Source organism: Amphibalanus amphitrite, unplaced genomic scaffold, assembly GCF_019059575.1.
Source record: "Amphibalanus amphitrite isolate SeventyFive unplaced genomic scaffold, NRLGWU_Aamphi_draft 001421F_arrow, whole genome shotgun sequence".
Classification (NCBI taxonomy): Eukaryota; Metazoa; Arthropoda; class Thecostraca; order Balanomorpha; family Balanidae; genus Amphibalanus; species Amphibalanus amphitrite.
In genome coordinates, this window is record NW_024882914.1 from 9,944 (window position 1) to 24,665 (window position 14,722).

Sequence of the window (14,722 nt, forward strand, 5' to 3'; positions counted from 1 at the left end):
AGAGCTCGGGAGTGTAGGGAAGAAGAGGGGTGTGGTGTGGGGAGCTGAGAGGGGCGGGACATCACTCTTCCTCCGCGGACGTCTCGGGAGTGATGGCGGACCTGAGCCACTCCACCTCCGCTGGTCGGTGGCCGGGTATATCCGCGGTAATGCTCCTGCATTGTCATCGAGGAGGGTCGCTGGGAAATGGGAATGTAGTCACTGGAGCTAGTGAGCTTTGGATGCTGTGCTGATTCAACAACAGCAAGCAAACATTTATTTAACATGAGATGAAAATAAGCATATAGTCCATGTGGTGGTGCAAAAGCAGATGCTTAATTCGACGCAGATGCACCACCATTTAAAGCTGGTTTGCGATCAATACACCATCATTAAAAGTAAGACTTTTTTAGTATGCTTTGTGAAAGCCTTCATTTTAGCGAGGGGACGATAAACAAGATAAAGCATATTTCATGAAGTCACATTTAATCACATTCAATTAAACTGTCTGAACTCTGAACCAAGAACTACGTTTGGATTTCGAAGATTTAGTTTTGATAATGATTCGCACGTATTTACATTAATCCAAAACAAATTCATGAAATAAAACTTTTTCTTTCAGCTACAGCATAATTCAATAAGCTCGTGATGCCGTAATTCATAGGCGGTTCGTTTTGGTTTCTCTGAATTCCACGTTCGCAGGCCGAGGCGCAGGCTGTGACTGACAGGGCCACTAATTGAAAGTCCGAGAAAAGAGAATCGCTATGGAGATGAATAATCCTTCAGTTACAGGTGCTAATAAGCACACAACAAAGAATTAATGAATTAGGTCTGTTGAATGTACCTACCTACCTATTGCAATTCGAACCTTAACCAAAAGAGTTTTTATAAATAAAAGTGCCCTTTTACAGCTTTAAATCCACACATATCTTAACGATCGATAATAATATGATTATTGATTATCGTCATTAGCCCATAGGCATGAGCTACCCCGCTTACCTGACCGAGCCAACCGTTAATGACTGAAGTCCCTTGTGCGTCGAGCTGCGTGCGCTAGTGCTGACTTCTTCTCAGTAAGGCTCACAAATTATGCACACACGCTCGCGCGGTGTTCGTGCAAAATACATCTGCCGGTCCCCGTGGAATGTTATTGGTGTCAGAGTGATTGATAAGAGAGCTTCCATTCGCATGGTGTGCATGTTTCATAAGCAAAGAGCTCGTGGGACTGGGCGATAGTTTCTGACGATCAGACGTTAGTATGCTTTTAACAAAACGTTTCAACGTTTACTCAAATAATGCCATGGCAGATGGTACGAAATCTAATCTAATTTCACCAAATTATTTCGTTTAAATTTTGTAGCTTAGCTTGGGATGCACACTGCACACAACCACTCCTGCTGTGCACCTATCAGATCAAGGTCTGATGAACCGTCTGCCTTCTGTTTGCAGCTTATATGACGTCAACAATGACGGCTTCATCACTGAGGACGAGATGCGACTGGTGGTGAGCGCCATCTACCGACTGATCGACACGACGCAGGCCGACCACGTCTCTCCCGACGAGAGAGGACAGGATCTGTTCTCGGTGAGACGTCGGCCGGAGGGCGCAGCGATGGTGCTGACATCTATACTGAGAGGGCTAACAGGATCGAGCCGAAGGCTGTAGGTGGCAGGCCGGCAGATAAACGGATAGAGCTATCCGTTTATCTGCCGGCCTGCCACCTACAGCTCTTGGCTGCTCTGACTACTCGATGCACGTTTTAAAGGTCGTTCACTACCATGAGCCACTCTAGCTTTTCGGAGACTTTCCAGCTTTCCCATCCATATTACTTTAATTTACCATCATTGATTACTTACAAAGTTATGCATATGTTAGGACGTTACATACTCCAACAAGTGGTCATCCTACCAGACCACTGATGAACCTGGGCAGCTTATCACATAGAAGTATACCTACCCTTCCGGGTTGACCGTTCCAGCGGATGTATGGCCTCTGAGTCTGTTACATCGGGCGTGTCTGTTCTAAGAGACGGTTGGTTTTCCTTTTGCATGTATAGTATGGTCCATTGGCAGATTCATCTGGCACATTTTTTGACACATTATGCCAAAGTCGAATCTGACGATGGCCTAACTAAACGCGAGAGATTATCCCTTGGTGGCCCATAGCTAAACTTGACCGCTATTCATTGTCGTTCTTGCTTTTCAGAGGATCGACACAAACCATGATGGTATTATAACCCTGGAAGAATTTACTACTTATTGCTCAAAGGTGGGACAATAGCACCTATTAGCTTTGAGACTTTGTAGTTTGGTGTACAGTTATGTGTCCTCTACTTCATTGAAGTGAGATGCGTTCGCAGATTCGGTGAGAATCTGCATTTGAATGCATTTCTAAAAAGTGTAGCTTGAAACGTTTTCGAAACGTGTAGCTCGAAGCTGGTTTTGTCGCCGAACTGCCGCGCAATAAAACCCCACGTCTGAAGTTGCATGTTGCATGTACATATGTAATATGCACGGACGGGAACTGTTTGCCAGCATGTAAGTTTTTACGGAGCGAGCGAAGCGAGCGGAGTCTTTACTTAGATTAACGGAAATTTCTGAGTATGAGCGGCCGGCCGGCCGGCCGGCCGGCCGTGCGGACGCTTTTGCGAGGCTTATATCTCAGCAACCACTTGACCGATTTACATGCGGTAATTTTTGTAGGGTAGCTTCATTCCTTCTACCAAGTATTGGACTATTCCCGATGCATGTGGGTGACCCCTTATGCACGTGCCACGTGCAAAACGAAGAGGTGTCAGTTTTGCAATTGTTGCAATATCTCGGTAACTACTTGGCCGATTGCGCTCAAAGTTGGCATGTAGGTAGGCACCCACTAGGCACTGCATATCCATGTGCCAGAGTTGGGGTGCTGCTGCACGTGCGCACGTGCAGGGGTCGATTTCAGATCTCGAGAACGGCTCGACCGATTGCGCTCAAATTTGGTACACAGTTAGGGATCGGTTAGTAGGGTGCCGTGCACAAGTCAGTTGGGACCCATTTTGCACGTGCGCACGTGCAGGGTGCCGCTTCCAGATCTCGAGAACGGCTGGGCCGATTGTGCCCAAATTTGACACATCGCTAGAGACCGGTTAGTAGAGTGCAGTGCACAAGTCAGTTGGAGGTATCCCCTCGAAATTCCGCACGTGCAAGGCTCACCCTCTCGCTCGCTCCGTTAGTCGCCCCAAAAGGCGTTATACTGGTTTACTATGATAAGTTAGGCTTCTTTTAACGAGTTTCGGTGTACATGCCCAATAATTATAATAGAAATTACATCAATCTGATTGTGTACCCTTTCTACCTACGAATTCCATGCCTTTCAGCTGTATTGGTTCGTACTCATCTAACTATGGTTATTTCAATCACCAATTTTCTTACAAACCTCTCTTTTTGCAGGATGTCACGATTCTGTCGGGGCTCAACATGTACAACTTGATGTGGGAGACATGAATTCCCAAAATATCACGTCATGAAGACTGGCACCCATCGTCTGGACGTCAGTATGACGTGTATCGAACGTCAGTGTAACGTCAGGTGACGTGCAGTTCAAGTTTCTTGAGCATTTTCTCCGCGGTCGTTAGACGTTTGTGGAACATTGACGTTAGGTAGAACTTCAATGCTTGTCTTCAGCAGGCAACATCACAGTTTAATGCTGTAGGGGATGGTCTGGATGGATGTCAGTTGGCACTTTTCGCTGCAGTTACGCGTGGACTGGACGTCAGTTAGACGTCAGGTGAGCTTGAGCTGGATGCCAATCATGGAGTTAGTTTTACGTGAGCTGGACGTGAGCCTCATGCGGTTTTATGTACGTGATAATGGGATAAACGTGAGATGGACGTGAGTTGCATACGTGAGAGATAACACATCAAGTGAATGTAAGAATGTCACTCTAGACGATCCACAAAGGGCAAGTTGAGGAACGAATCTCAACATTTCACTAAGGCTGATCGGCTCCGCGGGTTAATGCTGCTTTGTGTGAGTCTGCGACTGAGCGAGTCAACTGTTTACCGATTCTTTAGGACGTCAATGCCAGTAATCGGCCTACGGCCAGAGCTGGCTAAATCCATCACCTGCATAATGTTTGAGTCCCGTTTATCCAGGAATTGTTTTAAGTCTTTACATACGACCGGCGCAAGTGACCGCGCTAGTTATACATAGTGGCGTTGATGCAGTCGATGCTGCACGCTACCGTGCGACTCAATTAGTGATGAAAAGCAGCCGAGTTGGTCGACATTTCGAAATGAGTGATTATTTCATGTGTGAAATAAAAGTTCATAAAATGTTTCAAAATCGCATGCAGTGATAAGTAAAATATACGTATTCGTAACGTTGATATCTTGACCAGTAGTGTGCTATTTGTGCCAAATTTCCCAAGTCTGCATATCAGAAAGCGATTCGTAAGTGGCAATCCAAGAAGCAAAATCATGAAGTGGATTATGTACAAATTTATAAATACGGTCTACTACTGACCTAAAACAGAGTGATGCCTTTGAATTTTGATCACATTTAATGCAATAGGTCCATGTGTAGCCGCGGTACCCGCTCCCATACAAACGGCGCTCAGCCGTAACTGGCCTGTATTTGGTCGTTTCTGTAGAAACAAACAGTACGAAAATTAATGCAACGAAAACAGCAAAACATGCACATAACGCGGGCGACAACAAAAGCAAATAACACAATAAAACTAACGAGACAAATTACGTCACCGTGCGCCAATCCCCTCACATAATCCGAACAGCGCGGCAATTCTCCCGATAATTAACATCTAACTTCAGCTTGCAAATCCGATAGTAAATGGGTTCAGCAATAACATTTCAATGTGCCAGGGACCAATATCATTCGTTACATACCGACAGGTAACGCCTCCTGCGGGACATTCCACGCGGCTCGCTCCTGACACGACGGTCACCATCGAATCATACCTAGAACAGGTCAATAAGTTTTCTCAGGTATCTGCGCCAATAACACTGAACTGAATATCACATATTTCATGCCGACGTAAATAAAAGAACAATATCAATTTCAGGTCTCTCAACTCACCATCAGTTGCGACGGAGCACAGCACACAACGTCACACGCTTATCGCCTCTCGACCAGCAATGGCGCCGCGACCCAGTCGCCGGTCACTGCGACACGCCCCGCGCACGAACACATGACGTGGCAGCTCGAAAGTAAATCGCACAACATCGGGATACTTATAACAGTGTTGGAAATATTGTTGAATAAATAAGCACCCGAAACAATCAATTTTTGAGCATTTGCAATTACAGATACATATAAACGCTTATGCTATATTGTGTCGGACGGCACTACTTCTCAGGTCACTCGCGGTTAATCATTAGCGGCATCTATCGGCAGTGGTCACATTTACAGGCTCGGGTAGCCGGCCAAGTTGGCGTCGAGCCAGAAAGGCGCACGGTGAACTACGGACAAATCATATTGGAACAAAAGATAAGGGAACGGAAGGAAAAAAGGAAACGATAGAGCGCGGCGACCACACCCCCTCCCTTGAACCCTCCTGGTTCAAAGATCTTAGCCAAAGCCGCGCTCAAGGCAGCCGTCTGCTTGATGTGTGGTATACAACAACCAACAGGGTTTCTTGCTTATCTTCTAGACGCTTCAGATAAGGCACCAATATTACCAACAAAGACATTCTTCCGAAAATCGCACTTGTGACACAATCACAATATCGAAACCAGATATTCCCAGTTTCGCGTCTTGCAGGTCTTCCTTCGTACTCAACGCCAAAACCCGCGCTGCTGCTGCTGCTGCTGCTGCTCCTGCCGCTGCTGCTGCCGCTGGCGCCGGCAGAAGCTCATCCACCGGTCATCGCCTGCCGGCACCACACACACACTCACTGGGCGACCCCCAGCGCCCACTCTTCCGGACCCGGGCGACCCAAGTGGGCCCACGGTCTGCACCCGCGCAAACCCACTGAGCTCCCGACGTCCCACAGGCAACACTGCCTCCAAACGGACTGAAAGCGTCCCGACTCTGGGCTCCACGGCTCCAACTTTGGCTCGGTGGTCTCACTTTAGACACAACGGTCCTTCCAACCCACTGGCCCCTCCTTTGGACCTCACATCCCTCGTCTGATAGCAAACTGTCCTCCCTTGGTCCATACACGACCCAACCAAGTGCCGTCCGAACAGCAAACGGACATCCTTCCTCAGCCGAACGAACTTCCAAGGGAACCAAGGCCTGAGGACAGTTGGCTCCAATCAGCAATCCGATGTCGACATCCACACGTTCTGCAACAACCTCCTGCAGATGCGGCCATCGTCGCAGGTCTTCGATTCTTGCAATGTCGCTGTGATCCACCGGTACCTTGTCCAAGGTGTACAGGCGCGGCATGGGGATCACATTACTGCCCCTGGTGTCAGAGATCTTCAATCCTTTGACCATTTTGGAGGTGATCTTCTGATTCACTGCTGTGGCAGTCGTCATGGTGAGATCCTCCACTTTTCCATCCATGCTGAGGCTCTTCAGAAGTTCTGGTGTGCAGAATGAAGCAGACGAACCCATGTCGAGGAATGCGTACGTCACAGCAGATTTTGAACAGTCTTCATTCCAAACCTGCACAGGTAAGATGGCCATCATGGCTGACGAGCTGCCTGCTGTGCCTGTCGAGATCTCCAGCCTCCCACTCTTCACTAGAGTGGATTGCTGGCTCCCGCTGTCAGTACGTGTTGCAGTCCCAGGGGTTTCGTCTTTGTGCATTGCGGTCGGATGAAGTCGCTTGCAAGATTCACAGGTCAGCTTCCTGAAGCAAGTTCTGAACTGATGTCCTTTACGTAAGCAGCCAAAGCACAGCTTATTCTCCAGCACAAATTTCCGCCTCTCCTCGAACTGCAGCTTGCTCAGCTCCAGACAGACGTCGGTGAAGTGTCTTCCTTGGCAGTACAAGCACGTCACGGTACGGCTTCCTTCAGTCACAGTGGTAGCAGACACGGTAAACGTGGCCTTCTTTGTTCTCTCATCCTTCTGTTTTCCGAAGGTTCGGTCTGTCAAAACCTGAACCTCATGATCAACGAATGATACGATGTCGTTGAAAACCACTTTTCTTCCCTCAGTTTCTTTGATCTGATGCGCACGTCTGCGCCATGCATCCTGAAGATGGACAGGAAGCTTCTCAACCACTCTTCTCATCGTTCGGGGATGATCAGTTTCTCTTTCACCAGGTGGTATCTCTTGCATTACATTCAGGCACGACGTCAGAGTAAGTGAGAAGCGATCCAACGCGTCTACATCTCCCGGCTTCACCTGGGGCCAGTCCACCAGCATGTCCACGAACGCCGACGAAATGGACTCCGGATCACCGTAGCGTCTCTCCAACAGTCGTCGCGCCTCCAGGTAACCAGCTTCGTCGGACATATACAGACATCCTCTGATGATTTCCCTCGGCTTTCCGCTGCAGTATTGTTCCAGGTAGAGCAGCTTCTCGGCATCGTTGTCCGTCTTGCTGCCAATCCTGCTTTCGAAGGCACGCAAGAAAGACCTGTACTTGGTTATGTCACCCGTAAAAACTGGTATATCAGGCGTGGGAAGACCAGTCCTTTGCAACTGCGACAGGAGTATCTGCGTGGCATCCTGCTGACTCCTGCTCTTGCTGCCATTAGCTTCGTGGGGAACTTGGACAGGAGCTGGCTGGAACCTCGTACTCCCATCGGTCATCGGTTCTGCCGGGACGACTGGAATAGGACCGGGCCTCGAGAGAGGCAGAGTCCTCCTCAACGCAGACACTTCTTGGATTTCAGATGCTGCTGCTCTCTCCGGCTCCACGCGCTGGTCTCCGGTGGGCGGCTGTTCTACCAGTTGGGCCACTCCAGGATTCAGGGCCATTTCACTCTCCAGCAAAACCTGTTCTCTTGCTTCAGACTCGGCAAGTTCAGCTTGAAGCTGTAGCTCGTCCTGGCGCATTTTCATTTCCATGGCTTCCATCTCGAGCTTCTGCTTTTTCTTCAGAAAGGAAGCCCGCGCGATCAGTCCAGCCTTCTTAGCAGATTCTGCAGCACGCAAAGAAGAAACAGAAGCTCGTGAGGCGGAACTGTCCATGGATGCCTGCGAACCGGCTCTCACGAGTGGTCCAGGGGCTGGAGAAGAGTCGTCCTCACGACGAGAAGAGTCTCCAGCATTGGCATCCTCCAGGTGTCCGTTCTTCTTTGCATCATCTCTTCGTGAAGCGACAAAGCATGCCACATCCACACCTTGATCATCCAGCAACTCCTTCAAACGGATCATGAGTACCGATTTCGAACCTCTTGTGTCTGCTCCCCGCTGTCTCAGTTCAGACTTCAGCTGCGAGACCTTGAATTCTTCCAGCGGATTCATGACGAAAGGCTAACTGTAGCAAACACGGGTACAATTACAGCTTCGGGTAACAACAACTTCGTGCGTGTCGTTCCAACTGCAACTTCGTCGGCGCGGCTCCAACTTCCAACTTGTCGGTGCGGCTCCAACTTCCAACTTCGCTGGCGTGGCTCCAACTGCAACTTCGCTGGCGCAGATCCAACTGAAACTTCGCTGGCGCGGCTCCAACTTCCAACTTGATCTTCACAGCTCCAACTGCAACTTCGCTGGCGCGGCTCCAACTTCGACTTCGTCGGTGCGGCTCCAACTGCGAATTCGTCGGTGCGGCTCCAACTTCGAATTCGTCGGTGCGGCTCCAACTTCCAACTTGTCGGCGCGGCTCCGACTGCGACTTCGTCGGCGCGGCTCCAACTTCCAACTTGTCGGTGCGGCTCCAACTGCGACTTCGTCGGCGCGGCTCCAACTTCCAACTTCGTCGGCGCGGCTCCAACTTCCAACTTCGTCGGCGCGGCTCCAACTGCGACTTCGTCGGCGCGGCTCCAACTGCGACTTCGTCGGCACGGCTCCAACTGCGACTTCGCTGGTGCGGCTCCAACTTCCAACTTCGTCGGCGCGGCTCCAACTGCGACTTCGTCGGCGCGGCTCCAACTTCCAACTTCGTCGGCGCGGCTCCAACTGCGACTTCGTCGGCACGGCTCCAACTGCGACTTCGCTGGTGCGGCTCCAACTTCCAACTTCGTCGGCGCGGCTCCAACTGCGACTTCGTCGGCGCGGCTCCAACTGCGACTTCGCTGGTGCGGCTCCAACTTCGACTTCGTCGGCGCGGCTCCAACTTCCAACTTGTCGGCGCGGCTCCAACTGCAGCTTCGTCGACGCGGCTCCAACAGCGACCTCGCCGAAGCAGACAGGAGGACTGCAACCAGGGTTGTATACGACTCAATCAATAGCAATCAATTCAATCACGACAAATTTGGGAAACCAATCAAATCAATCAAGTCAGAGCAGTTTTCGGGAATTGATTCAATCGACTCAAACGCGACAATGAAAGGAATCAATCAACTCAATCAAACAACTCAAACCTAGACATACATTAGGTTTTTTGCCCCACCAACTTGGAAAAGTGTCCATAGCAGTCTGGTGTACCTATCTACCTACCTACCTACCTACCTACCTACAGAAGAAACATAAAAATATTGTCACTTAAAATTATAAATTGCCATGCCATTCAAAGTTTCTATGTAATAAGGAAGGATACCTAGTGATGGACAGGTGGATCATGATATTGAGCTTCAATGGGTAGAATTGGAGCAGAAGTTTCATTTAATGGGTGCAAAATGACCCAGTAGTTGACTCGCCCCTTAACCCAAATCACCACCTTTCACCTAAAAGTTGTCAATTTAATTTTGGCCATATTCCAACTCCATTTACACTTAATATCAGATATTGCAGTTAAAAGTTGGCTGCTCGGATTTTGGCAGTGTTCATGATTTGGCCATTTACCATGTCTTTTTACACTTTTTACTGTATGCCTGGCCTATTCAAATACATTAGCCAGAGAGGTGTGGTAATAACTGGTGTAAGCAAATTGACCACGGTCAAAAATGCATTACCAGAATGCACTTAAGCCAACATTTTTGGATGGTCTCGTTCCTAAGTCGGCTAAGAGCTTCGGTCCAGAACATAAATTTATCGTTGGCATACAGTAAAATACATACCAAACTCGGCCGGTGATAAATTTTCAAGACCTCAGTCCTTACTGATTTTTGAACTCGGCCTTCGGCCTCGTTCAAAAATCCAGTAAGGACCTCGGTCTTGAAAATTTATTTACACCGGCCTCGTTCAGTATTATATAACACCATTTACACCATGTCTATTTTAATGGATAATATGCATCAATAACATATTAACCATAGGGAAATAGAAATAAATATCTTACCTGCATCATGCATGTGACGGTTTCGGTTAGACAGAGACTGACAGGCAGCCTGAAAAATCATTCCACACAATGTGTATTTGAGACATGGGATGTTGTCAGATTGGGAAGGAAGAGATTTGAAGTATTTAGCGGTCCACGATTCTGGACGTGGTATGTCAATGTTAGGTACCTATGTGAAGAATTCAAAACATTTTATTGCAATACAATTTGAAACTGTTAGGACTGGGGGATAGGGATGAGGATTAAAAATATATTTAAAAGGAAATGGAGAGGACAGGGAATGGGAAAACGGCACGGCGCGACTGCGAAACAACAAAAACGTTTGGTTTTGCCAATAAGTATGCTAAGCTTTTATAAATCCTTATTCTACTTCTTTTGACTTTTTGGTAAGATGACGTCATTGATTATCATGTAGTATGGTAGATCATCATAAAATAAATCGGTTGTACAGCACCAATTTCGGTTTAATTATTATTTCATTTGAAATAAAAACACTTAATGATATTCGGTAAAATATTTTAAGGAAAATGAAATATATTTAATATGTTATGCTTAGGCTCTCAGGAGAAAAGAATCAACAAACGTTCTGCTGCAAATTAAACAATGCAGCAAATTAGCTATTAATTGTACGTAAACGTAATCAGCGAGACGAAAACGGCGCTTTTCTTTCAGTTATTTTTGTAGGGGTTTCAGATATTTATAGAGTTCAGTGGGTTGTTTCTGAGGAGATGTGGAGATGTGAATTATAAATTAATCACACTTTATTAGTATATATAGGGCCTTGCACTTTATCATCTGGATTAAAAAAAAAACGTTTCCTGCTGAGTGCAGAAAGGAAGGTAGGTGCATCGCCAGGTTCTATCACCAGGATTGGAGCAGTTATTGCAGTTCAAAGTCAATGTTGGCTGTTCATGTTGTTTAGGCCCTGTTCTTTATTTGGCCATCTACCCCATATTGCAGTTGTGATGACAAGCAGTTTTCAGTGTAGTTTTGTGATCTTTGGTGTCATCAATTGGTGTCATTATTTTCGTCAACTAAAACTTATTTGAACTTTCCATTCAATCGACTCAATCATACGAGTCACTCTGATTTTCGGGAATCAAATCAGTCAACCAGTCGCTAAAGTGAAACGAGTCAGTCAACCAGTCATCTCGAAAAGTCAATCGACTCAATCCAATCAACTCAAAATACGCGTTGAAACAAATCAATCAATTCAATCGACTTGATTGGTATACAACCCTGACTGCAACAGCGGGAATCAAACCACTCGAAGCAGTCCGAAACGCCGAAGAGAAGATACCACTGCCAAATGCCCGGCACGAGATGAGGAGTGGACGCCGCTAACCGGGTAGGCAGGAATGGACTGGATCGGGAACAAATCTGGCTCAACGTTAAACCAACTCGTTCCAGCTCAAATACTCCCCACAGTGGGCCTTATCGACAAGTACCTACGCAGCCGCGTTCATCACTTATATGCTAGTGAGCTACAGTGCAGTCTTATAACATCGATTACCAAACCACGTCAGCATGTACACTAACACTGCAGATATGTGATGTCACACCAAACCCACTAGTCACCAATCGGCTGTCACGTCCCCAACTTGTGCCGCTATACTTCAATAAATGACGTCACAGCACTGCCGCTATCATTTATGACGTCACCCTTTACTCTACGCCACCAGAAACTCCCGAGTCATTATCACGTCACGTCACTAGTCCAACTTGACGTTAACTCGCCCAGTTAAACCACGCAGCACACGGGTCGGCACTGCAGCGCTTTTCCTACCGTTGTAAGCGATCATGCTCCTGGCTTCACCAGACGCAGCAGTCGTCGGCACGGCCGGACGAACCATTGCAGCAGCTGCTCATCAGGTGCAGCAGTCGCTCCGCCGCCGGTTGGAGATCTGTCGAAACTGTAGCCGCGGTACCCGCTCCCATACAAACGGCGCTCAGCCGTAACTGGCCTGTATTTGGTCGTTTCTGTAGAAACAAACAGTACGAAAATTAATGCAACGAAAACAGCAAAACATGCACATAACGCGGGCGACAACAAAAGCAAATAACACAATAAAACTAACGAGACAAATTACGTCACCGTGCGCCAATCCCCTCACATAATCCGAACAGCGCGGCAATTCTCCCGATAATTAACATCTAACTTCAGCTTGCAAATCCGATAGTAAATGGGTTCAGCAATAACATTTCAATGTGCCAGGGACCAATATCATTCGTTACATACCGACAGGTAACGCCTCCTGCGGGACATTCCACGCGGCTCGCTCCTGACACGACGGTCACCATCGAATCATACCTAGAACAGGTCAATAAGTTTTCTCAGGTATCTGCGCCAATAACACTGAACTGAATATCACATATTTCATGCCGACGTAAATAAAAGAACAATATCAATTTCAGGTCTCTCAACTCACCATCAGTTGCGACGGAGCACAGCACACAACGTCACACGCTTATCGCCTCTCGACCAGCAATGGCGCCGCGACCCAGTCGCCGGTCACTGCGACACGCCCCGCGCACGAACACATGACGTGGCAGCTCGAAAGTAAATCGCACAACATCGGGATACTTATAACAGTGTTGGAAATATTGTTGAATAAATAAGCACCCGAAACAATCAATTTTTGAGCATTTGCAATTACAGATACATATAAACGCTTATGCTATATTGTGTCGGACGGCACTACTTCTCAGGTCACTCGCGGTTAATCATTAGCGGCATCTATCGGCAGTGGTCACATTTACAGGCTCGGGTAGCCGGCCAAGTTGGCGTCGAGCCAGAAAGGCGCACGGTGAACTACGGACAAATCATATTGGAACAAAAGATAAGGGAACGGAAGGAAAAAAGGAAACGATAGAGCGCGGCGACCACACCATGAAACCTGCACTGTGCTACGAACGTCTATCAAATTCAATTTACTGATAAAATTATTGTTATAAGTACTTCTCCAGGCCAAGGAAATGGAACAACTGGAATAATATGCATTGGTGTTTCATAAACTTCTGTGGTTGCATGTTTAGCGTTGATTCCCCCAATACCTCATAAAATGATATGCAGTTGCCCAGGTTTGTCATAAAGTCACATACGTCGACGTATTCCAGATAAGTTTAGAAATTAAATATCTATAAATGTGCTATAGTCGTAACGTAACATAAAGTCACAACTATAAGGGGACGAACGTTGCGCAAACAACACACATGGTTCCCGCTGAGAATGGCAGGAAGTGGCATCACCACGTCTGGCAACAGCGCGAAGATAGGGCTTCTGCGCAGCGAGGGCGGCTGCTTAGAAGCAGAAGGAAATGGGACCAGCCCGCCAAGAACTCGAAATACCCGGAACGAATGCGTGGGCTTGGATGGCGAAATAGGACTGTAATCGCAAGTTCTGAACTTGCTGTTGCATCGCATGTCATATGTCCCGTCCCATAAAGTTTACCGAAGCGTTGGACAAGTTCGAGCTCAACGAGCTACGAAGTTCCGAAAAAAAAAACATTGAATCGCTGCTAACTATTACCAAAACACATGCTTGCGATGTTCTTAACGACTCGAAAAACATTCGAGTTGTCATTTATTAGGGGGTGATAAGCTGTTAACTATGTTCCGCTTCAAGGGTAACGGTAGCCCCAGTTTGCATGACAATTCAAATCAGTTATTCCAGCGTATTTACCGGTTGAAAACATCCTACTTCACGAAATTCAACGAGCAAGTAAAAGCAGCGGCAGGGACAAGCGAGCATAATTGGCGCCAGGCATGTGTTCAGTGTTCAGTGTTCACCGACTGCATAGCACCAATGCCAAACGGGTGTCTTGTCAGTTCACTCAGCCCATTGGTGATTGATTACATAACAACTCTAAAAAAAAAAAAACAGTCTAATTGACCGACACTGGCCGCTTTAACATCGTCTCGATACAAAGGAACCTACTCAAAAGTAGCCGAAAGGTAAAGACCCACTTGATACGAAAGTACCCACTTGGAAACCAGCAGAGTTTCGTTTCTATTGTGAGGTTCTGGTGTTTTTCGGTGTGATCACCGTCCGTTCCGTCCTGAGTCGAGCCACTGCGACGTGCGACACGGGTCGGCGAGATGCAATCGGTGCCAAGGCTGCCGGTTAGGCGCCCTTCTCGCTGCATCTGCGACGGGTTGACGGTGACACGAGCGGTGGCCACGGGCCGTTCACGTGCGCGGAAGCACACGCTGCACCCGGTAGCTGCTGCCTCGCCGCCTCGCTCCCCTGGTTTCGTAACTGCGTACAAACAGCACTGGGTGGTCTGATGTAGGCCGACAATGGCTGGGTCAGTCCCACGATCTTGTGTGCGCTCCTGCACTGGAGGTTAAGCGTTTGTCGCGACTAACTCAGTAACGAAAAAGGAGAATGGGCAGCTAGTTAGGACGATCAGAGATGTGCTATTTATCTTTAGATACCTAGCTTGGTGACCTATTCTGAGC

General features: G+C 47.7%; 1 protein-coding gene and 2 long non-coding RNA genes across 5 annotated transcripts; 1 reads left to right on the forward strand and 2 right to left on the reverse strand.

The window, feature by feature from the left end:
* Nucleotides 1-1,428: 1,428 nt before the first annotated feature.
* Nucleotides 1,429-4,343, forward strand: LOC122372941. The gene is made up of 3 exons (XR_006254953.1): nt 1,429-1,564; nt 2,186-2,248; nt 3,412-4,343. It is a non-coding gene; the product is annotated as an uncharacterized LOC122372941 (long non-coding RNA).
* A 232-nt stretch (nt 4,344-4,575) lies between these two features.
* LOC122372944 lies at nt 4,576-9,248 on the reverse strand. Of its 3 annotated transcripts, XM_043350628.1 has the most exons (3): nt 5,056-9,248; nt 4,866-4,937; nt 4,576-4,606 (listed from the first exon to the last, which is right to left on the reverse strand). In XM_043350628.1, the coding sequence occupies exon 1, from the start codon at nt 8,344-8,346 to the stop codon at nt 5,842-5,844; it is 2,505 nt and encodes an 834-aa protein (XP_043206563.1). In that variant the 5' UTR covers nt 8,347-9,248; the 3' UTR covers nt 4,576-4,606; nt 4,866-4,937; nt 5,056-5,841. The 3 variants fall into 3 exon arrangements, with proteins under 3 accessions (XP_043206563.1, XP_043206561.1, XP_043206562.1); XM_043350626.1 differs by having other exon boundaries at nt 4,576-4,937; XM_043350627.1 differs by having other exon boundaries at nt 4,866-9,248.
* Nucleotides 9,249-12,210: 2,962 nt separating this feature from the next.
* Nucleotides 12,211-13,145, reverse strand: LOC122372942. The gene is made up of 2 exons (XR_006254954.1): nt 12,691-13,145; nt 12,211-12,572 (listed from the first exon to the last, which is right to left on the reverse strand). It is a non-coding gene; the product is annotated as an uncharacterized LOC122372942 (long non-coding RNA).
* Nucleotides 13,146-14,722: the final 1,577 nt, after the last annotated feature.